Source organism: Ranitomeya imitator, chromosome 9, assembly GCF_032444005.1.
Source record: "Ranitomeya imitator isolate aRanImi1 chromosome 9, aRanImi1.pri, whole genome shotgun sequence".
Taxonomy (NCBI): domain Eukaryota; kingdom Metazoa; phylum Chordata; class Amphibia; order Anura; family Dendrobatidae; genus Ranitomeya; species Ranitomeya imitator.
The window spans coordinates 105,047,820-105,071,580 of NC_091290.1; the positions used below are offsets into that span (position 1 = coordinate 105,047,820).

At 48.9% G+C, this 23,761-nt stretch overlaps 1 protein-coding gene across 1 annotated transcript; it reads left to right on the forward strand.

Annotated features, from left to right (window-relative positions):
* Positions 1-24: 24 nt before the first annotated feature.
* LOC138649802 (inactive hydroxysteroid dehydrogenase-like protein 1) lies at positions 25-14,354 on the forward strand. Its single transcript, XM_069740507.1, has 5 exons — positions 25-100; positions 2,324-2,543; positions 3,902-4,338; positions 9,369-9,587; positions 14,115-14,354. Exons 2-5 carry the CDS (start codon positions 2,324-2,326, stop codon positions 14,178-14,180), a joined length of 942 nt encoding a protein of 313 aa, XP_069596608.1. The 5' UTR covers positions 25-100; the 3' UTR covers positions 14,181-14,354.
* The last annotated feature ends 9,407 nt before the right edge of the window (positions 14,355-23,761 follow it).

A 23,761-nucleotide genomic window follows, 5' to 3' on the forward strand; every position in this document is an offset into this window, starting at 1 on the left:
TGTGACATCATCCCCTCACATGGTCACATGGGCGTGACGTCAGCAGAGGTCCTCCTGGGTCCTGGCCGCTTGGATTCACCATCTACCAGCAGAGGTGCAGGTCAGCGCGCCCTCCTGTACTGTAGAGTAGACACGTGACTGTATGGCCTGGGGGCAGGCTGTAGTGGTTGCTATGGGCAACGCCACTCTTGTTTTGCACGTAAAATAACCAGATTGTCGTGAGATTACAACCAGAGAAGTAGACGGAAAGTTCCCATAGTAACCAGTCCTGTGTGTGCTATTAATGTGTCAGTAGGGGTTATTACCACAGAGGCTGGAGTCCCCGGGGGCTGCTGTGCAACTGTTATTTTCATATCCCCATAGAAATGAATGGGAGTAATGGAAACAGCGCAGCACAGGGGGCAGCAGGGTGACATGCTGAGGGGGGCTGTGCGCAGGATAGCGGGTCACTTCTGATGGGGCCTCTGGAGGCTGCATGCCACGATCTGCCTCCAGAGTGTACGATCTGCCTCCAGAGTGTGCGATCTGTCTCCAGAGTGTAAGATCTGCTTCCAGAGTGTACGATCTGCCTCCAGAGTGTACGATCTGCTTCCAGAGTGTACGATCTGCCTCCAGAGTGTACGATCTGCCTCCAGAGTGTACGATCTTCCTCCAGAGTGTACGATCTGCCTCCAGAGTGTACGATCTGCCTCCAGAGTGTAAGATCTGCTTCCAGAGTGTACGATCTGCCTCCAGAGTGTACGATCTGCCTCCAGAGTGTACGATCTGCCTCCAGAGTGTACGATCTGCTTCCAGAGTGTACGATCTGCCTCCAGAGTGTACGATCTGCCTCCAGAGTGTACGATCTGCCTCCAGAGTGTACGATCTGCCTCCAGAGTGTGCAATCTGTCTCCAGAGTGTATGATCTGCCTCCAGAGTGTACGATCTGCTTCCAGAGTGTACGATCTGCCTCCGGAGTGTGCTATCTGCCTCCGGAGTGAGCGATCTGTCTCCGGAGTGTACGATCTGCCTCCAGAGTGTACGATCTGCCTCCAGAGTGTACGATCTGGCTCCAGAGTGTACGATCTGCTTCCAGAGTGTGCGATCTGCCTCCAGTGTGTACGATCTGCCTCCGGAGTGTACGATCTGCCTCCAGAGTGTGCGATCTGCCTCCAGAGTGTACGATCTGCCAACAGAGTGTACGATCTGCCTCCAGTGTGTACGATCTGCCTCCGGAGTGTACGATCTGCCTTCAGAATGTACAATCTGCTTCCAGAGTGTGCGATCTGCCTCCAGAGTGTACGATCTGCCTCCAGAGTGTACGATCTGCCTCCAGAGTGTACGATCTGCCTCCAGCGTGTACGATCTGCCTCCAGTGTGTACGATCTGCCTCCGGAGTGTACGATCTGCCTTCAGAATGTACGATCTGCCTCCAGAGTGTGCGATCTGCCTCGAGAGTGTGCGATCTGCCTCGAGAGTGTGCGATCTGCCTCCAGAGTGTACGATCTGCCTCCAGAGTGTGCGATCTGCCTCCAGAGTGTGCGATCTGCTTCCAGAGTGTGCGATCTGCCTCGAGAGTGTTCGATCTGCTTCCAGAGTGTGCGATCTGCCTCCAGAGTGTACGATCTGCCTCCAGAGTGTACGATCTGCCTCCAGAGTGTAAGATCTGCCTCCAGAGTGTACGATCTGCCTCCAGCGTGTATTATCTGCCTCCAGAGTGTACGATCTGCCTCCAGAGTGTACGATCTGCCTTCAGAATGTACGATCTGCCTCCAGAGTGTGCGATCGGCCTCCAGAGTGTGCGATCTGCCTCGAGTGTGCGATCTGCCTCGAGAGTGTGCGATCTGCCAACAGAGTGTACGATCTGCCTCCAGAGTGTACGATCTGCCTCCAGAGTGTACGATCTGCCTCCAGAATGTACGATCTGCCTCCAGAATGTACGATGTGCCTCCAGAGTGTGCGATGTGCCTCCAGAGTGTGCGATGTGCCTCCAGAGTGTGCGATCTGCCTCCAAAGTGTGCGATCTGCCTCCAGAGTGTGCGATCTGCCTCCAGAGTGTGCGATCTGCCTCCAGAGTGTGCGATCTGCCTCCAGAGTGTGCGATCTGCCTCCAGAGTGTACGATCTGCCTCCAGAGTGTGTGATCTGCCTCCAGAGTGTGCGATCTGCCTCCAGAGCTCCAGAGTGTGCGATCTACAGGCACAGTGGTGGGATGTATAGAAATCTAATTGATATGCGTACCCCTGCACTGTATATTGGTGTACACAAAAAGGGTCTGATCCGGCAGTAGGCAGTAAAAGCAACTTTGTGTGCAGATCTTTTCTGTAATGTATGATTTCTTTTAGATGGCGGCAGTGGACAGCTTTCATCTTTTATACAGAGAAGTGGCGAGATCCTGTCGCCACCAGTTGGAGTTTTGGGCTGTGGTTGGCGCCCTGTACACGGCTCGGACAGGCCTGTGCATCTTGTGTGATTGTTACAGCCTGATCCAGCTCCATGTTGCCCCATGCCTGCTCCGTAAGAAGGACCTTGTCCAGCAGTATGGAGAATGGTCCGTGGTGACTGGTAAGTAGTAAACTCGGCTCACTTATTATCACAGCGGAAGACACAAAATGGTTTACATTTGTTAAAAATTAACATTTCTACAATTTACTAATAGACTTTCATAAAGCATCACCGATGTCCCACTGTCACTGGCCCGGATACCAGGGGGAGCCACAGAGAGGGGGCTGGCTGCCAATTATAGTCCAATGTGGGGGCCATAATGAGTCCCTCCACCAATGCGGGGGCCATAACGAGTACCTCCACCAATGTGGGGGCCATAGCGAGTACCTCCACCAATGCGGGGGCCATAAGGAGTGCCTCCACCAATGTGGGGGTCATAACGAGTACCTCCACCAATGTGGGGGGTCATAACGAGTACCTCCACCAATGTGGGGGTCATAACGAGTACCTCCACCAATGTGGAGGTCATAACGAGTACCTCCACCAATGTGGGGGCCATAACGAGTACCTCCACCAATGTGGGGGCCATAACGAGTACCTCCACCAATGTGGAGGCCATAACGAGTACCTCCACCAATGTGGGGGCCATAACGAGTACCTCCACCAATGTGGGGGCCATAACGAGTACCTCCACCAATGTAGGGGCCATAACGAGTACCTCCACCAATGTAGGGGCCATAACGAGTACCTCCACCAATGTGGGGGTCATAACGAGTACCTCCACCAATCTGGGGGCCATAACGAGTACCTCCACCAATGTGGGGGTCATAACGAGTGCCTCCACCAATCTGGGGGCCATAAGGAGTACCTCCACCAATGTGGGGGCCATAACGAGTACCTCCACCAATGTAGGGGCCATAAGGAGTACCTCCACCAATCTGGGGGCCATAAGGAGTACCTCCAATGTGGGGGTCATAACGAGTGCCTCCACCAATGTGGGGGCCATAACGAGTACCTCCACCAATCTGGGGGCCATAAGGAGTACCTCCACCAATGTGGGGGCCATAACGAGTACCTCCACCAATGTAGGGGCCATAAGGAGTACCTCCACCAATCTGGGGGCCATAATGAGTACCTCCACCAATGTGGGGACCATAACGAGTACCTCCACCAATGTGGGGACCATAACGAGTACCTCCACCAATGTGGGGACCATAACGAGTACCTCCACCAATGTGGGGACCATAACGAGTACCTCCACCAATGTGGGGTGTCCTTTTTATTTAATGAGCCCAGACTTGTGAGTACTAAATAAAAGTTGTTGTCAGAAGTGATCTTGGTGCCATCTTGGAAGGTCTGACTTCTAGAGTGAGGGTTTGCCCAGGGACATGGTTAGGACTAAATCCGAAAAATCTGACTGTAGGAAAAGAGAAATGTAAGGAGGATGCAGGCTGATTTTTTTTCCATTTTCCTCCTAGGTGCCACCAATAGCATAGGCGAAGCTTATGCGGAAGAGCTGGCGAAGCGCGGCATGAATGTGCTGCTGATCTGCAGCAATAGGGCGCAGCTGCGCAGGGTTTCCGAGGCCCTCAGTGGAACGTACGGAGTTAATACCTCCTTTATCGAGGTCAATTTCAGCCTGGGTCGTGAGGTGTATCCTTGCATTAGGGAAACATTGAGGAGTTTGGATGTCGGCATTTTAGTGAATAACGCTGGAGTGTTCGCCGAGGGTGCACAGCGGGTCGCTGAGGTTCCAGAGGATAAAGTTTGGGAGACCCTTCATGTCAACATAGCTGCGGCTGTAATGATGGTTCACGTGGTGCTCCCGGGAATGGTGCAGAAGAAGCGAGGAGCCATCATCAATGTGATACCGGCATCTGGCGGCACGAGTGGCCCCCACACAGCTGCCTGTAAGGTGAGTATGTCCCGCACATGGCCGCTCTACAGCAGAACGGTCGTATCGAAGAAGTGATCAAACAAGTGGACGTTCATGTCACTTCATGGGACTAAAAAAAAGTCACATGTCCTAATAATAGGAGTAAAATGTGTGTGATCCCCGCCTCTCCAGCTCAGCAGCGCCTCCCCATACCCCGTGTCAGGTGAGCGAGCGCATAGGACAATACTCTAGCCCAGGGGTGGGCAATTAATTATCCCGAGGGGCCACATGGGAGACCATGACTGTTGTGGAGGGTCGAACTAATAGCGTGAAATTAATTCTACTCAGTATTAATTTATTAATATTAATTGTATCACTTAATATTGAGCATGATTAAGTATGCTGACACCCCCCTATATAACTTTGAACCCCCCACACAGCCCCTTATTTACAGCATGAGCCTCACACAGCCTCCCTATATACAGCATGAGCCTCACATAGCCTCCCCATGTACAGCATGAGCCCCGCACAGCCTCCCCATGTACAGCATGAGCCTCACATAGCCTCCCCATGTACAGCATGAGCCTCACATAGCCTCCCCATGTACAGCATGAGCCCCGCACAGCCTCCCCATGTACAGCATGAGCCCCACAAAGCCTCCCCATGTACAGCATGAGCCCCACAAAGCCTCCCCATGTACTGCATGAGCCCCACAAAGCCTCCCCATGTACTGCATGAGCCCCACACAGCCTCCCCATGTACTGCATGAGCCCCACACAGCCTCCCCATGTACTGCATGAGCCCGACACAGCCTCCCTATATACAGCATGAGCCCGACACAGCCTCCCCATGTACAGCATGAGCTCCACAAAGCCTCCCCATGTACAGCATGAGCCCCACACAGCCTCCCCATGTACTGCATGAGCCCGACACAGCCTCCCCATGTACTGCATGAGCCCGACACAGCCTCCCTATATACAGCATGAGCCCGACACAGCCTCCCCATGTACAGCATGAGCTCCACAAAGCCTCCCCATGTACAGCATGAGCCCCACACAGCCTCCCCATGTACTGCATGAGCCCCACACAGCCTCCCCATGTACTGCATGAGCCCGACACAGCCTCCCCATGTACAGCATGAGCTCCACAAAGCCTCCCCATGTACAGCATGAGCCCCACACTGCTTCCCCATGTACTGCATGAGCCCCACACAGCCTCCCCATGTACAGCATGAGCCCCACACAGCCTCCCCATGTACAGCATGAGCCCCACACTGCTTCCCCATGTACTGCATGAGCCCCACACAGCCTCCCCATGTACAGCATGAGCCCCACACAGCCTCCCCATGTACAGCATGAGCCCCACACTGCTTCCCCATGTACTGCATGAGCCCCACACAGCCTCCCCATGTACAGCATGAGCCCCACAAAGCCTCCCCATGTACAGCATGAGCCCCACACAGCCTCACCATGTACAGCATGGGCCCGACACTGCCTCCCCATGTACAGCATGAGCCCCACAAAGCCTCCCCATGTACTGCATGAGCCCCACACAGCCTCCCCATGTACAGCATGAGCCCCACACAGCCTCGCCATGTACAGCTTGGGCCCGACACTGCCTCCCCATGTACAGCATGAGCCCCATAAAGCCTCCCCATGTACTGCATGAGCCCCACACAGCCTCCCCATGTACAGCATGAGCCCCACACTGCTTCCTTATGTACTGCATGAGCCTCACACAGCCTCCCCATGTACAGCATGAGCCCCACACTGCCTCCCCATGTACAGCATGAGCCCCACACTGCCTCCCCATGTACTGCATGAGCCCCACACAGCCTCCCTATATACAGCATGAGCCTCACACAGCCTCCCCATGTACAGCATGGGCCCCACACTGCCTCCCCATGTACAGCATGAGCCCCACAAAGCCTCCCCATGTACTGCATGAGCCCCACACAGCCTCCCCATGTACTGCATGAGCCCCACACAGCCTCCCCATGTACAGCATGAGCCCCACAAAGCCTCCCCATGTACAGCATGAGCCCCACACAGCCTCACCATGTACAGCATGGGCCCGACACTGCCTCCCCATGTACAGCATGAGCCCCACAAAGCCTCCCCATGTACTGCATGAGCCCCACACAGCCTCCCCATGTACAGCATGAGCCCCTCAAAGCCTCCCCATGTACAGCATGAGCCCCACACTGCTTCCTTATGTACTGCATGAGCCCCACACAGCCTCCCCATGTACAGCATGAGCCCCACACTGCTTCCTTATGTACTGCATGAGCCTCACACAGCCTCCCCATGTACTGCATGAGCCCCACACAGCCTCCCCATGTACAGCATGAGCCCCACACTGCCTCCCCATGTACTGCATGAGCCCCACACAGCCTCCCCATGTACAGCATGGGCCCCACACTGCCTCCCCATGTACAGCATGAGCCCCACAAAGCCTCCCCATGTACTGCATGAGCCCCACACAGCCTCCCCATGTACTGCATGAGCCCCACACAGCCTCCCCATGTACAGCATGAGCCCCACAAAGCCTCCCCATGTACAGCATGAGCCCCACACAGCCTCACCATGTACAGCATGGGCCCAACACTGCCTCCCCATGTACAGCAGGAGCCCCACAAAGCCTCCCCATGTACTGCATGAGCCCCACACAGCCTCCCCATGTACAGCATGAGCCCCTCAAAGCCTCCCCATGTACAGCATGAGCCCCACACTGCTTCCTTATGTACTGCATGAGCCCCACACAGCCTCCCCATGTACAGCATGAGCCCCACACTGCCTCCCCATGTACTGCATGAGCCCCACACAGCCTCCCCATGTACAGCATGGGCCCCACACTGCCTCCCCATGTACTGCATGAGCCCCACACAGCCTCCCCATGTATTGCGTGAGCCCCAGTTTCCCCATATACTGCAAGAGGCCCCACACAGCCTCCCTATAAACTGCATGAGCCCCACACAGCCTTCTTATCTACGGCATGAGCCCCGCAGTCTCTCCACATACTGAATGCGGCCCCACACAGCCTCCCCATATATTGCATGACAGTATACAGCCTTCCCATAGCCTCACCATGTGCAGCATGATACCCCATAGCCTCCCCTTGTGCAGCATGACAACCTCATAGCCTCCCCATGTGCTGCATGTCACCCCATAGAATTCCCATGTTCACCCCATGGTCCCCAAGTTCACCCCATAGAATCCCCATGTTCACCCCATAGAGTCCCCATGTTCACTCCATAGAATCCCCATGTTCACCCCATAGAATCCCCATGTTCACCCCCATAGAATCCCCATGTTCACCCCATAGAATCCCACGTTCACCCCATAGAATCCCCACGTTCACTTCCATAGAATCCCCACGTTCACTTCCATAGAATCCCCATGTTCACTTCCATAGAATCCCCACGTTCACCCCATAGAATCCCCATGTTCACCCCATAGAATCCCACGTTCACCCCATAGAATCCCCACGTTCACTTCCATAGAATCCCCACGTTCACTTCCATAGAATCCCCATGTTCACTTCCATAGAATCCCCACGTTCACCCAATAGAATCCCCATGTTCACCCCATAGAATCCCCACGTTCACCCCCATAGAATCCCCACGTTCACCCCATAGAATCCCATGTTCACCCCATAGAATCCCCATGTTCACCCCATAGAATCCCATGTTCACCCCATAGAATCCCCACGTTCACTTCCATAGAATCCCCACGTTCACTTCCATAGAATCCCCATGTTCACTTCCATAGAATCCCCACGTTCACCCAATAGAATCCCCATGTTCACCCCATAGAATCCCCACGTTCACCCCCATAGAATCCCCACGTTCACCCCATAGAATCCCATGTTCACCCCATAGAATCCCCATGTTCACCCCATAGAATCTCCATGTTCACCCCATAGAATCCCCACGTTCACCCCCATAGAATCCCCACGTTCACCCCATAGAATCCCCACGTTCACCCCATAGAATCCCCACGTTCACCCCATAGAATCCCATGTTCACCCCATAGAATCCCATGTTCACCCCCATAGAATCCCCATGTTCACCCCATAGAATCCCATGTTCACCCCCATAGAATCCCCACGTTCACCCCATAGAATCCCCACGTTCACTTCCATAGAATCCCCACGTTCACCCCATAGAATCCCCACGTTCACCCCCATAGAATCCCCACGTTCACCCCCATAGAATCCCCACGTTCACCCCATAGAATCCCATGTTCACCCCATAGAATCCCCACGTTCACCCCATAGAATCCCCACGTTCACTTCCATAGAATCCCCACGTTCACCCCATAGAATCCCCACGTTCACCCCCATAGAATCCCCACGTTCACACCATAGAATCCCATGTTCACCCCATAGAATCCCCACGTTCACCCCATAGAATCCCATGTTCACCCCATAGAATCCTCATGTTCACCCCATAGAATCTCCATGTTCACCCCATAGAATCCCCACGTTCACCCCATAGAATCCCATGTTCACCCCATAGAATCCTCATGTTCACCCCATAGAATCTCCATGTTCACCCCCATAGAATCCCCATGTTCTCCCTATAGAATCCCCATGTTCTCCCCATAGAATCCCCATGTTTACTCCCATAGAATCCCCATGTTCTCCCCATAGAATCCCCATGTCCACCCCCATAGAATCCTCATGTTCACCCCATAGAATCTCCATGTTCATAGACATGAAAAAAACAAAAAAACACCACATACTCACCTCTGTCCCGTTCCCAGGTGCCCTGCTTCTGGTTCGGTTGATGTCTCCGATACCCTGACTTTCCCTCGGTACACATGATGTCACCTTGTCAGCTGTTTCACACGCCGATTGGTGGAGGAAGTGGCTGGAGGCCCCTCCTCCACCAATGCTGACTGCAGGAGTGAGCGGGCAGGCACGGTGTGGCCCGCAGACCTCAGGTTTTCAGCCCCATGGCTGTCTCGGGCCACACTATATCTTGGTGCACACTGCAGTGTCATGGTGGTGGAGCCATATTAGACATTGAATCCTCCCCATGTAAATGTGGTGCTTTCCTCCTCCAGGCTCATCTGGAAACCTTCAGCCAACAGCTGGCTTCTGAGGTGTCCTCCTGTGGGATATTTGTGCAATGCTTGACTCCTTTTTGTGTGGGAAGCAAATCTACATCATCTTACGGACCCTTATCAATGTTTGCTCCATCTCCTGAAGTTTATGCCCGTCATGCTGTGAGAACATTGGGGTTCTCCACCAGGACCACAGGATATTGGGCTCATTCTTTACAGGTAGCTTATATTTAGTTGATATACCAGTACGTCTTTTTGCTCCATTTATGTAAATGTTAGAAGTGTTACTTTACTGTACTTTCCTGAAGCATTTTGTTTGAAAAAGCAATTTATTAAAGGGAAGGGACCTCATCCCTTAAAGTGGACCAATCACCAGGTCAAAATGGACTGGTTTTTGCTCTTATTTTACAGTATTTCCATTGTTCCTCTGAGTACTCTATTTTTTGTTTTTTCAAAATCCGCCATATGGTTCCAGAGATATGAGCCTTTGTAATTAGTGCAACTTTTTATGGACCATACAAGGGTGCATTGCTGATAGAGTAGAGTAGCTTACAACACGCCCCAAATAATGTGTTAGCCATGCCCCCAAATAAAGTGTGAACCACGCCCCCGAATAATGTGTTAGACATGCCCCAAATAATTTGAATCACACCCCAAAATAATGTATGAGCCACGCCACAAATAATGTGTGACCCACACCCCCAAATAATGTGTGACCCACACCTCCAAATAATGTGTGACCCACGCCACAAATAATGTGTGACCCATTGCACAAATAATGTATGAGCCACGCTACAAATAATGTGTGACCCACACCCCCAATAATGTGTAACCCACACCCCACAAATAATGTGTGACCAACACCCCCAAATCATGTGTGAGCAACACCACAAATAATGTGGGACCCACGCCCCTAAATAATGTGTGACCCATTCCACAAATAATGTATGAGCCAAATAATGTGTGACCCACACCCCCAATAATGTGTAACCCACACCCCCCAAATAATGTGTGACCCACACCCCCAATAATGTGTAACCCACACCCCCCAAATAATGTGTGACCAACACCCCCAAATGATGTGTGAGCAACACCACAAATAATGTGTGAACCACGCCCCCGAATAATGTTAGACATGCCCCAAAGAATTTGAGTCACACCCCCACATAATGTATGAGCCACGCCACAAATAATGTGTGACCCACACCCCCAAATAATGTGTGACCCACGCCCCCAAATGTGTGACCCACGTCCCTAAATAATGTGACCCATTCCACAAATAATGTATGAGCCACGCCACAAATAATGTGTGACCCACACCCCCAAATAATGTGTGACCCACATCCCCCAAATAATGTGTGAACAACACCACAAATAATGTGTGAACCACGCTCCCCAATAATGTGTGAACCACGCCCCAAATGTGTGAGCCACACCCACAAATAATGTGTGAGCAATGCCCCAAATAATGTGTGAGTCTCACCCCCAAATGTGTGATCCACGCCCCCAAATAATGTATGCACCATGTCCCTATTAGTGTGTAAGACACGCTCCCAAAGAATGTGTGAGCCATGCTCCCCAATAGTGTGTGAGCCACACCCCCAAATGTGTGATCCACGCCCCCAAATAATGTATGAGCCACACCCCAAATAATGTGTGAGCCACGCCCCCAAATAATGTGTGAGACACGCCCCAAATGTGTGAGACACGCCCCCTTAGTAAAGCCCATACAAATCTAACACTGAATATAAAGAGCCATATCTCTGGAACAGTGTGGTGGATTACAAAAATAAAAACCCACAATACTTGAGGGGGTGGGGTGCCTGGAATACACTGTATGCACAGATATTAGGCAATTTGTAATTTTATGATTCATTTTATTATTGAACACCTACAATGCTGTCAGTCAAAACAAAAGGTTAATAAACCTGAATGTTTAGGAAAGTAAAAGTGATATTTTATCTTTCATAGGAGAATATCTGTGTGTGCAAAATTTTTGGGCAACTATTACTGTGCAGTATTATTATGTAACTAAATAAAAATTGCACATCTTCCATCTCCGTTACCGTATTTATTTTCATCTGTTAAAGTGAGAATATTAATATCCAAGCGACTCAAAATGTAGAAACAAACATTTATGACATTTCAAAAGAATATATCAATGAGCAATATAGTGTCTTCTAAAAACTGGCCGTAGGTTTGGGAGTTGATTTTGAGTCCATCTTCAACTCAAAAAAGTCCAACCAGCCCATCTTTAATAATACCAGCCCATAGCAGTGCCCACCTCCACCCTGCTGACATCTGAGTGGAAGTGGAGATCTGTGCCCATTACTGATCCTTCCATGGGTCCATCAACAGTCACTCTCATTGTTATCAGTCCATATAACCTTTGAAAAATCCATCTTCAGATATTTCTTGGCCCAGTCTTGATGTCACAACTCATGTGGGGTGATCTGGGACCAGAGGCTCCTTCTCTGTCCCTAACACTAGGGCGCCCTATTCCCCGGGATACTTCTGAAGGTGAAGATGCTAGGGCCACCAACCTTGCCTTTTTTCCTGTATTCGCCCTCCATCTGTACTCTTTACCCACCCAAGGAAGAGGGGCGCTGTCATGCACAGCAGTACACCAACCAGATGAACAAGGCAACACAAACAAGAGGTAACTGAAAATACCAGGCATAGAAATATTCACTCACATATAACAGAGGAATGCAATGGGTAGTGGAGGATGGGGAAAAACCAAAGTAAGAGGAGGAAAGGGAATTATCACACAAACCCACACAACAGTCACAGATAAATCCACTAAACGCCTTCTCAGATGAACTCCTGTCCTCGAAAGCCATGCAACATAAGCTATGTCTGACAATGTGTGTCAGTCAGGACCCAGGTTATATAGGGGATAGGAGTGGCTAACCATGCTCAGCTGAGAGCTCATACTCCCAGAGCTCCCAACATGGCTGATTAACCCCTGTACTGCCCCAAGAAATTACACCGTTTACAAAGAAGGTGAAGTGCTTCTTTTCAGCACAGGACTAGGAGCCACCAGATGCTGCGGTCTCCTGGCTCCTCTCTGTTACAGTAACCCCGTGACACTTTATATCTCCGCTTCTGTGTGTTGCTCAGTGGTGGTCAGGATTTCAGTCCTCCTTACCTCCGCCGTGTCTCTGAGCACCTTGTACTTCTAGGCCTCCAGGGAGGTTGCAGTTCTGGAATATGACCGCACTGAAGAATAATGGCTTCGTGGTCACTTTTTAGTATTCTCAAATCTTTAGCAGTTAATCTCTGTCATTTTTTGTGACTATGCTGTGTATTTGCAACAAAACTTTTGATGGTTCCATGATCGCGCCCCAAGATCTTAGCAATTTAGATTGTGCTGCCTCCTTCTGTAAGACTTGTAGCTGGTTTTGACTTTTCAGAGTCAGCTAAATCTTTTTTGGCCCATTTTCCATGAGAAAAACAAGCTGCCTAATAATTTTAATTTAATAATAAATCCAATAAGCATTGAAGTTTATACATGGCAGAGTTGGAAAATCTGCATAAAAATGATGATCTGGTCAAACTACTCATGTGCCCAATAATTCTTGCCACAGTGTAAATCTTTTCAGTATTTTCCCACATAAAAACTCACCACTTGTGGCCCACAATGTAAGATTCATTGCTCGATACTATGGGGCTACCATCTGTAGTTCAACTTCGCTTCCTTCGGAATTCCTGTAAAATGGGGAATGTTGTCTTCTGTCCACATTGTCTTCTTCCCCAGACTTCCATCTAATCAGTAAAACTAAAATCAGATACAGGAGACCTTGCCATGAATCCTGTGCGCTCTTCTTGTTGTGATCTGGTGGAGTCTTAGCTCACGGACCTTCACCAAAGTTATCATCTGATGCATCAGTGTCCCAAAATACCTACAAGGAAAATGGGAAATGTCCTATTTAAGATGTCTACTTTGTACCTTAAGGTACCGTCACACTTAGCGACGCTGCAGCGATACCGACAACGATCCGGATCGCTGCAGCGTCGCTGTTTGGTCGCTGGAGAGCTGTCACACAGACAGCTCTCCAGTGACCAACGATCCCGAGGTCCCCGGTAACCAGGGTAAACATCGGGTAACTAAGCGCAGGGCCGCGCTTAGTAACCCGATGTTTACCCTGGTTACCAGCGTAAAAAAACAAACAGTACATACTTACATTCAGCTGTCTGTCCCTTGCCGTCTGGTTCCTGCACTGACTGCTGGCCATAAAGTGAAAGTGAAAGCACAGCGGTGAGTCACACAGCGGTGACTCACCGCTGTGGCTGTGCTCTGCTTTCACTTTATGGCCAGCAGTCAGTGCAGGAACCAGACGGCAAGGGACAGACAGCTGAATGTAAGTATGTAGTGTTTGTTTTTTTACGCTGGTAACCAGGGTAAACATCGGGTTACTAAGCGCGGCCCTGCGCTTAGTTACCCGACGTTTACCCTGGTTACCAGTGAAGACATCGCTGAATCGGTGTCACAAACGCCGATTCAGCGATGTCTACGGGGAGTCCAGCGACGAAATAAAGTTCTGGACTTTCTTCCCCGACCAGCGATCTCCCAGCAGGGGCCTGATCGCTGCTGCCTGTCACACTGGACGATATCGCTAGCGAGGACGCTGCAACGTCACGGATCGCTAGCGATATCGTCTAGTGTGACAGTACCTTAACTCTACTGTCTGAAACGGAAGTATCTTTATGTGAGTTAATACAGCTTTTCTCTATCTCCTACAGCTTTTCGCAGGCCGATGGTTTCCTGGCTGGTTATGTAGATCAATAGGAAGATTTGCCCAGCAGTGATAAATGGATGTGACCTTGTGACCAAGATGAAGTCTTTCACCCACCGTGGTGCTAGTTCTTGAATTGTGTTCTTTGTTCTTGTTCTTTGGATTTGTAATTTAATATCATCTAAAATGAAGACTTAGAGGGATATTCTGATCTTGTACATGTGTGGATATGCAATAAATGTATAGTAAAAAAAAGTATATTCACTATATTGCTGGATTAGTGTAAACAATGTCTCACCCAAAAAAAAAAACAACTAATACCATAAAAATATTTTTTATTAATTTACTCTTAAAAATAACCAATGACCTCAAAACAAACCACACCAAGCAATAAATAATCCACTATATTAGACAACACTCACAGGTGGGCTGGGGGATGGGTATCCCTGTTACCCCCTTATAATCCCTACATGAACCCTACCTGTCCGCGGAGGTTGGCACCCTCTTGGACGCAATGTGGCGCCCCCGCTCCTCGCCCTTATCTCCCTAGCAAATCCCTAGTATATACACCAATAGGGGATTCTCAAAAAATGCCCCTACACAGGGATACAACACACAATGGCTTATCTAGATTATAACCAAAAAACAGGGAGAGTAGGACAAAAAAAATCCAAAATCAATCAAAAAACTAGTGCAGTGAATGAAACCAATCTGATATTCTGGGAGCATAAATATAGAGATATCTTGCCTATCAGATCCCTAGAGTAATCCTTGCCTGTCAGCGGAGGTTGGCACCCTCTTGGACGCAATATGGCGCCCCCGCTCCTCGGCGGCTCGCCCTCATGTCCCTAAAAATCTCCTGGGTTATAGCTAATATCAAATATACACCCAGAAACAAGGCAATCCTAAGCCATCAATCTTCTGCATTCCAAATTAGAGACAACGCTCAGGGATCTCCAGCTCAAAAATATGAAAACACAGTTTATTCACTGCACTAGTTTTTTGGTTGGTTTTGGATTTTTTTGTCCTACTCCCCCTGTTTTTTGGTTATAATCTAGATCAGCCATTGTGTGTTGTATCACTGTGTAAGGGGCATTTTTTGTGAATCCCCTATTAGTGTATATACTAGAGATTTGCTAGGGAGATAAGGGCGAGCTGCCGAGGAGCAGGGGCGCCACATTGCGTCCAAGAGGGTGCCAACCTCCACAGACAGGGTTCAGGTAGGGATTATAAGGGTGTAACAGGGATACCCATCCCCCAGCCCACCCGTGAGTGTTGTCTAGTATAGTGTAACGCTCACGCCGAGACTGGTTGGCGCGGGCGCCTGGGGGTGTGGCCCCACTGGACCACAGACCGAACTTCCCTGGAAGGGGCGTAACTAAGTAGCCTCCTAGGTGTTCGCTGGAGCCTCTGATGGTGAAGTCAGACTTGTGCAATAGGAAGCTACCAGGTGCCACTCCAGGGTGGAGTCAGTCCGTGGATGCTGGTCCCACCGGGGACAAGACACGGGCAGGCAGGCACGGCTGTGACACTGGCTGACAGACGGGTATGGCAGAGGCCCTGACAGGCGGACTTGCTTGACGGAGATACAGGCAGGCAGACAGGACTGATACTCTGGTAGGAACTGGTATTCAGATGGATGTGTGGAAACAGGTAAGAACCTGTTCAGACTGGAGAATATAAAGGAACAGGTAGAGACCTGTATGGAAGTTGCAGAGTGAAGATAGAGCAAGAGTAGAAGCAAAGCTGAATCACAGGAGGCGGAGTAAGAGTAGGAGGTGGAGCTAAGAGAAGAGGAAGGCAGAGCTATGAGCCAAGAGCAGACACGCTGGAGGCGGAGCCAAGAGCAAACACGCTGGAGGCGGAGCCAAGAGCAGACACGCTGGAGGCGGAGCCAAGAGCTAAAGACGTAGAACCGCAAGGAGCGGAGCCAGGTAGAACCGCAAGGAGCGGAGCCTCAGTGAGAGCAGGGCAGAGCCGCAGAGCAAAGCCACAGAGTGCAGAGCAAGGTCAGAGTGTGGAGCTGAGAGCAAAGCCACAGAGTGTAAAGCAAGGTCAGAGAGCAGAGCTGAGAGAAAAGCTGAGAGACACAGAGCCACAGGTTGTGGTAGAACTGAGCAGAGAGAAGCAGAACCACAGACAGTGGCGAACAGAGCAGAAAGATAAGGCGGAGGTACACACAGCAGAGTGGGAAATGACTACTGACAAAGGAGGAGCAGGGACGGACATAGACCAGAGTTCAGACAGGAACGGACACGGATACACAAACAGAACACAGATGAAGGCCTGCAGTATTGCAGCCCTCTGAGGCAAACACGACCTGGCAGCACAGTAGCAAGTGCTAACTGAGGGGAATAGTTTGCTCAGGCATCCTCCAATGGGTGAGGATGCCTTAAGTATCAGAGGCCACAAGGCTATTGGCCAGAAGCACCTTAGGGAGGTGCACACAGTCTCAATAAGAATCTGGAGTGGCTGGCGCCGCCCCCCTATGCACACAGCCAGGAAGTGTACACAGAGCAGGCCGCCATGGAGCACATGGCATGGAGCCGGCAGCAGACAGATCTCACAGCATGGCACTGGGTGAGCGAGTAGATGTAACAGGCAGGTGGGGAATGGAAGGCCATGCAGTGATGCCGGCAGGGTTGTTACATATAGTGAATTAATTATTGCTTGGTGTCATTTGTTTTTAGGTCATTGGTTATTTTTAAGAGTAAATTAATAAAAATTATTTTTATGGTATTAGTTGTTTTTTTTGGTGAGACAATAAATGTATAGTAGAAGCTTATCCCGCCACTGGAAATTGCATCTATGTCTATAACACTTGCTGCTTTCAGGGAGGAGGTGGTTGCAATTCCCATACAAATGAATGGGATGTCCGACCATTTCTGTAAAGACAGTGGAGCTTGTCATGGCCCCGTTCTTAAGACCATTTTTGGTAGGACTTGCGATACATTTATAGCATATCTTGTGGATAGATCATAGGTTTACAAAATGGGAATACCCTTTAACCCCTTCCCAATAGCCACTCTATATGTGGTGCAGTGAGCAATAAGTTCCGTCAAAGCGTCATCCATGTATATGGTGCAGTGTTGTTGCTGCCTCCAGAGCTGAGTTGGTGGCATTAGCTGCAGATACCAGCTGCGATGGCAGTGATTGGATCACTGTGGTGCCTCCATCTTCATCCCTTGCCCACCGCCAATCTGAATGCAAGGCATTGTCACAATGGTTGTTATGGCCTTTGGGTCTACCAGCTACGTTGCAGGGTCAAACTAGCCATGTTAGTCAATGTAAAACTGACAGGTCTCATGCCCTGGAATCCGCTATTGCAGTGTATTAGAAAAGCAATCAGCCAATTTAATGTTTCAGTCCAGTAGTAGGACTAACTAAGGCTATTTTCACATTAGCGTCGGTACGGGGCCGTCGCGCTGCGTCGGCCCAACGTACCGACGCATACTGTGCAAGCGCCGCACAACTGAGGCAGCACATGCATTTTTCCAGCGCATCCGCTGCCCCATTGTGAGTTGCGGGGAGGTGGGGGTGGAGTTCCAGCCACGCATGCGCGATCGGAAATAGCGGACACAACGCTGCAAAAAATGTTACATGTAACGTTTTTTGCTGCCGACGGTCCACCACAACACGGCGCAACCGTCGCACGACGGTTGCAACGTGTGGCAATGCGTCGCTAATGTTAGTCAATGGAGAAAAAACGCCTCCTGCAAGCACTTTTGCAGGATGCGTTTTTTTCTCCTAAATGACGCATTGCGATGTGCAGTGCACGACGCAAGTGTGAAAGTAGCCTAAAAATGTAAAAAAAAAATCTCAATAAATTTTGAAAAAAAATAAAGCAAGAAAAAAAATTTGGGTCATTTTTTTGCCATTATAATGGACATTTTTATGTATTAAAAAAAGAAAGTACACATACTTGGTATTCCTGCATCAAGAACCTACTGAGCTATAAAATGAGAAAAGCAAACACAAAAAAAGAATGGTGGTCTCTGTAAAAATCTAAGATTGAATTCATAGAATGAAATAATTTAGTATAAATAGTGTGATTCAGTGACCCCTGTGACAGCTAAGGGGCGCTGTGAGTGCTCCTTGGGATATGCAAGGAGGCATATCTATTGTGGTAATCGTGGTGAAACAGTGACTGGCTGTGTTGTGAATGGCCGATATGTGTCGCAGAGGGAGACTGCGTGGTAAGTCTGAGGCAATGTTGTTGTTCTGGGACCTGTAGTCCCTCAAGAGTGTGTATATGTATGGTGTAGTTGTAAGGAAGACTTACTAGGCTAGTTGTGTGAGATGGGCGGGACAAACTAGCCACATATCCACACTCCCACCCAGGGGAGTGGTTAAGGTTATATAATGTGACCAGGGTGTGGGTCACATGTTCCTGTGTGGTTCCAGTGAAAGGTCCTGGAGAGCCTGTGTGTTGGGAGGTCCTGGGAGTAGGACCGGATCCCTGAATAGCACATGCTATTGTGTTTGATTTCATGGGATTAGGAGTCCTGAATAGCACACTGAACAACCTGTGTTGGATTTCCTGGGAGTAGGAGTCCTGAAGAGCACATGGTGGGGCTTTGGACTTGCTAGTGGCCTGGGTGTTGGACGAGGTCCTGAATAGTACCTGGACAGGTCATATGCCTGGGGTGTTGGACGAGGTCCTGAATAGCACCTGGACAGGTCACATGTGCGGTTCATTTGAGGAGGAGATGCCAGTGTGTTGGATTTCCTGGGAGTAGGAATCCTGAATAGCACACTGGGCAACCTGTTGGAAGACCTGGGAGGAGGCTTCCTGAAGAGCTCATGCTGGTGTGTTGGGAGGTCCTGGCAGTAGGACCGGATCCCTGAATAACGCACAGAAAGACTATGATTCTGGATGGTCTATGTGGGGGAAGCAACCGTTCTTCGGTGGGTCTGGACTGACTAAGATATTGCGCCCAGGCAAGTTGGTGATCCCTGTGAGGCAGCTTTCCCGGAGGAGTGGACTGACAAGGAGTCAGCAGGTGGAGTAGGAGCTCCCGTCAGGTACCTCTACAGACTGTTGGTGCTTGTAATGTTCTATGAACTGTGTGGTCTCCCACGGTGACTGAACGGAGTGAGGTTCGGCGTGTTTAGAGACCGCGACCCAGTGTCATATGTGCAGTATGTGACTTGGGACATTGGTGAAGTGTACGGCGTACAGACACCCATGGTAACTGGGCGAAGTGAGAGGACCAGCATGTTTAGTGTCTGTGAGACAAAGCCGTAAATGAAGTGTTTAAGACAAAGCTGCAAGTTAATATCACCAGTTGGTGCCTATTGTGTTTGATGAAATGTATAATGTGAACTGTGCACAAGCCGGTTTATGACACTTTAATAAACCGTATAGACTGTGTTTAAGAGAAAAATCGTGCCCGACTACGTTAATCCCGTGCCAAGCGAGTGTCCCCCAATACATTTAGTGAGAGCAATCTTACAATAGTCAACAGGAGGCAGTATTATAATAAAAATATATTTGAGCAGAGAAGTTAAGTGCAAGAGCATCAATACATAAATCTTGAATGTATATTGAAGAAACCCTACGTGTGTTTCGCAGTCAGCTTACTCAAGGGGTTGAGCAATGGAATGGCTGAGATGAAGTATAAATAGATGGGAGGAGGAACCCATAATGACCACAGGCCAACAGGATCAAAGATCCACATGTGCATGTAAGAATTAATCAGAGGCTGCCCATATCTGATTGGATAAAACTGGTGACACCAGGTGTTATCATGTGCATGTCCCCAACAAGAGTGTGTAATGTTGATGTAAGGCACAGTCAGCATGCGCTCCACCAGTATTCTTATTAGGTAAAGGCAGGTGTGCCAATAATGTGCGTCATAAAGGAGCCACACCGTATCGGCGTTCATGTCACCTTTATATTGTAAGATGACATTAAGTAATGGAGAGGCGTCAATAAGACATCTATCCATTATTATTCCAATAGTAGGAAAGGGTTAAAAAAAGCACACACATAAGGCTACTTTCACACTAGCGTTTTCTGCAATCCGTCACAATGCGTCGTTTTGCAGAAAAAACGCATCCTGCAAAAGTGCTTGCAGGATGCGTTTTTTCCCCATAGACTTGCATTTGCGACGGATTGCCACACGTTGCATCCGTCGAGCGACGGATGCGTCGTGCTTTTGCGGACCGTCGGGAGAAAAAAACGCTACATGTAACATTTTTTTCTCCTAACGGACCGCTTTTTCCGACCGCGCATGCGCGGCCGGAACTCCGCCCCCACCTCCCCGCACCTTACAATGGGGCAGCGGATGCGCCGGAAAAATGCATCCGCTGCACCCATTGTGCAATGCAGCAAACGCTAGCGTCGGAATCTCTCCCCGACGCATTGCGACGGGGAGATTCCGACGCTAGTGTGAAAGGAGCCTAAGAATAAAGTATTTTAATAGTCTAATTTCACCATACTTACAACAACGCCTAATTCCTGTGACGCCCTTGATCGCCTGCAAAAAATTATAAACCAACCATATACTCCCTGTCCGACGCAGTCCAATTAATAGCGAGTGTCCCACGACGATCTCCCATATAGAACAGTGACATCGGGTGATGTCACTGCTCTATAGGGCCTCCCAGTTATGAACTGACAGGAGACAATGGCTCCTGCAGTGCATCACTGAGGTTACTTGAGTTCACTGGCTCTCACTTTATGGTAATACTGTGTTGGAATTTTCCTACACAGCAGTGCCACAAGGGAGAGTATGAACTACACTCTCAGCGGCGGAGGGACACAGTGCGGAAGGATACCTTCTGTCATTGTATCCCAGAGCCCCTGGAGAGCGGTCGCATCAGCTGATGTGGCAGCTCTCCATGGGAATTGTATTAATTGAATTACTGCGAATCAGGGAGAATATTGTTGGTTTATTATTTTAATATTTTTTACAGGTGATCGATGGCTTCGGGATCAAGGTGATTGGTGAGTATGTACTGTATGTTGTATGTACTTTATGTTGTATGTACTCTATGTACTGTATGTTGTATGTACTGAACAGTGCCTTGCAAAAGTATTCGGCCCCCTGGAACTTTTCAACCTTTTCCCACATATCATGCTTCAAATATAAAGATACCAAAAATAAATTTTTGGTGAAGAATCAACAAGTGGAACACGATTGTGAAGTTGAATGAAATTCATTGGTTATTTTACATTTTTGTGGAAATTCAAAGCTGAAAAGTGGGGCGTGCAATATTATTCGGCCCCATTAACTTAATACTTTGTTGCGCCACCTTTTGCTGCAAATACAGCTACAAGTGGCTTGGAGTATATCTCTATCAGTTTTGTACCTCGAGAGACTGAAATTCTTGCCCATTCTTCCTTGGCAAACAGCTCGAGCTCAGTGAGGTTTGATGAAGATCGTTTGTGAACAGCAGTTTTCAGCTCTTTCCACAGATTCTCGATTGGATTGAGGTCTGGACTTTGACTTGGCCATTCTAACACCTGGATATGTTTATTTGTGAACCACTCCATTGTAGATTTTGCTTTATGTTTGGGATCATTGTCTTGTTGGAAGACAAATCTCCGTACCAGTCCCAGGTCTTTTGCAGACTCAAACAGGTTTTCTTCAAGAATGGTCCTGTATTTGCCTCCATCCATCTTCCCATCAATTTTAACCATCTTCCCTGTCCCTGCTGAAGAAAAGCAGGCCCAAACCATGATGCTGCCACCACCATGTTTGACAGTGGGGATGGTGTGTTCAGGGTGATGAGCTGTGTTGTCTTTACGCCAAACATATCATTTAGCATTGTTGCCAAAAAGTTCGATTATGGTTTCATCTGACCAGCGCACCTTCTTCCACGTTTGGTATGTCTCCCTGGTGGCTTGTTGCTAACTTTAAACAACACTTTTTATGGATATCTTTGAAAAATGGCTTTCTTCTTGCCGCTCTTCCATAAAGGCCAGATTTATGCAGTGTACGACTGATTGTTGTCCTATGGACAGACTGTCCCACCTCAGCTGTAGATCTCTGCATTTCATGTAGAGTGATCATGGGCCTCTTGGCTGCATCTCTGATCAGTCTTCTCCTTGTTTGAGATGAAAGTTTAGAGGGACGGCCGGGTCTTGGTAGATTTGCAGTGGTAAGATACTCCTTCCATTTCAATATGATCGCATGCACAGTGCTCCTTGGGATGTTTAAAGTTTTGGAAATCATTTCGTATTCAAATCCGGCTTTAAACTTCTCCACAACAGTATCACGGACCTGCCTGTTGTGTTCCTTGGTCTTCATGATGCTCTCTGTGCTTCAAACAGAACCCTGAGACTATCACAGAGCAGGTGCATTTGTACGGAGACTTGATTACACACAGGTGGATTATATTTATCATCATTAGGCATTTAGGACAACATTGGATCATTCAGAGATCCACAATGAACTCTTGGAGTGAGTTTGCTGCACTGAAAGTAAAGGGGCCGAATAATATTGCACGCCCCACTTTTCAGTTTTTGAATTTTCACAAAAATTTAAAATATCCAATAAATTTCATTCAACTTCACAATTGTGTTCCACTTGTTGTTGATTCTTCACCAAAAATTTACATTTGGTATCTTTATGTTTGAAGCATGATACAGTATGTGGGAAAAGGTTGAAAAGTTCCAGGGGCTAAATACTTTCGCAAGGCACTGTATGTTGTATGTACTGTATGTTGTATGTACTATATGTTGTATGTACTTTGTACTGTATGTTGTGTGTTGTATGTACTGTATGTTGTGTGTTGTATGTACTGTATGTTGCATGTACTGTATGTTGTTTGTACTGTATGTTGTATGTACTGTACATGGGATGTAGGGATTTCACTCACTCAGGTGCGATGGCTGACACTCAGGAGGCACGTTCCTTTAAAAGTTCACAGGGTTTATTGCTTCATAAACCTCATGGCAAAAATAACAGAAAACAAATAGCCTTTGGCTCAGGGAAGAAAAGCAAGTGTCCAGTCCTTCAGGCTCAGTCCTGGAGCCTTAACACATTCAGGAGGGTTTCACCTCCACACATCTGCTGTTTCCAGCATTAGCCTGACTTATATAGAGCTAACCACACCCAGGAACCCATCAAATGATTAGACATGTGGTCTGACATCACCACAGGTCCTGAAACACATATATATACATGGTTATGTGCAATAAAGAAATAATCTGGGCTACATCACAGAGACAAGCCACCCATGTGACATATACCTCCTGTCGACTACATACCCTTTAGCCATGCTACATACCTCCCCCCTCTGCCTAAAGCCGTGGGGCTTGGCACTTTCCCCCACTAAACAAGGGATTCTTGATATGGCATCAGCATTACCGTGCAGCTTCCCGGCCCTATGTTCCACATGGAAACTGAAGTCCTGCAGGGCTAAGAACCAACGGGTGACCCTAGCATTTCTACCTTTTGTTTCCCTCATCCACTTAAGTGGGGCATGGTTGGATATTAGTCTGAATTTACGTCCCAGCAGATAGTACCGTAACGTGTCCACCGCCCACTTTATGGCCAAACACTCTTTTTCTACGACTGAATAGTTCTTCTCAGATGAAGACAGCTTTCTACTCAGACAGAGAATAGGATGCTCCTCCCCATGTAGCTCTTGGGAAAGGACTGCTCCTACCCCAACATCTGAGGCATCTGTCTGAAGAATAAA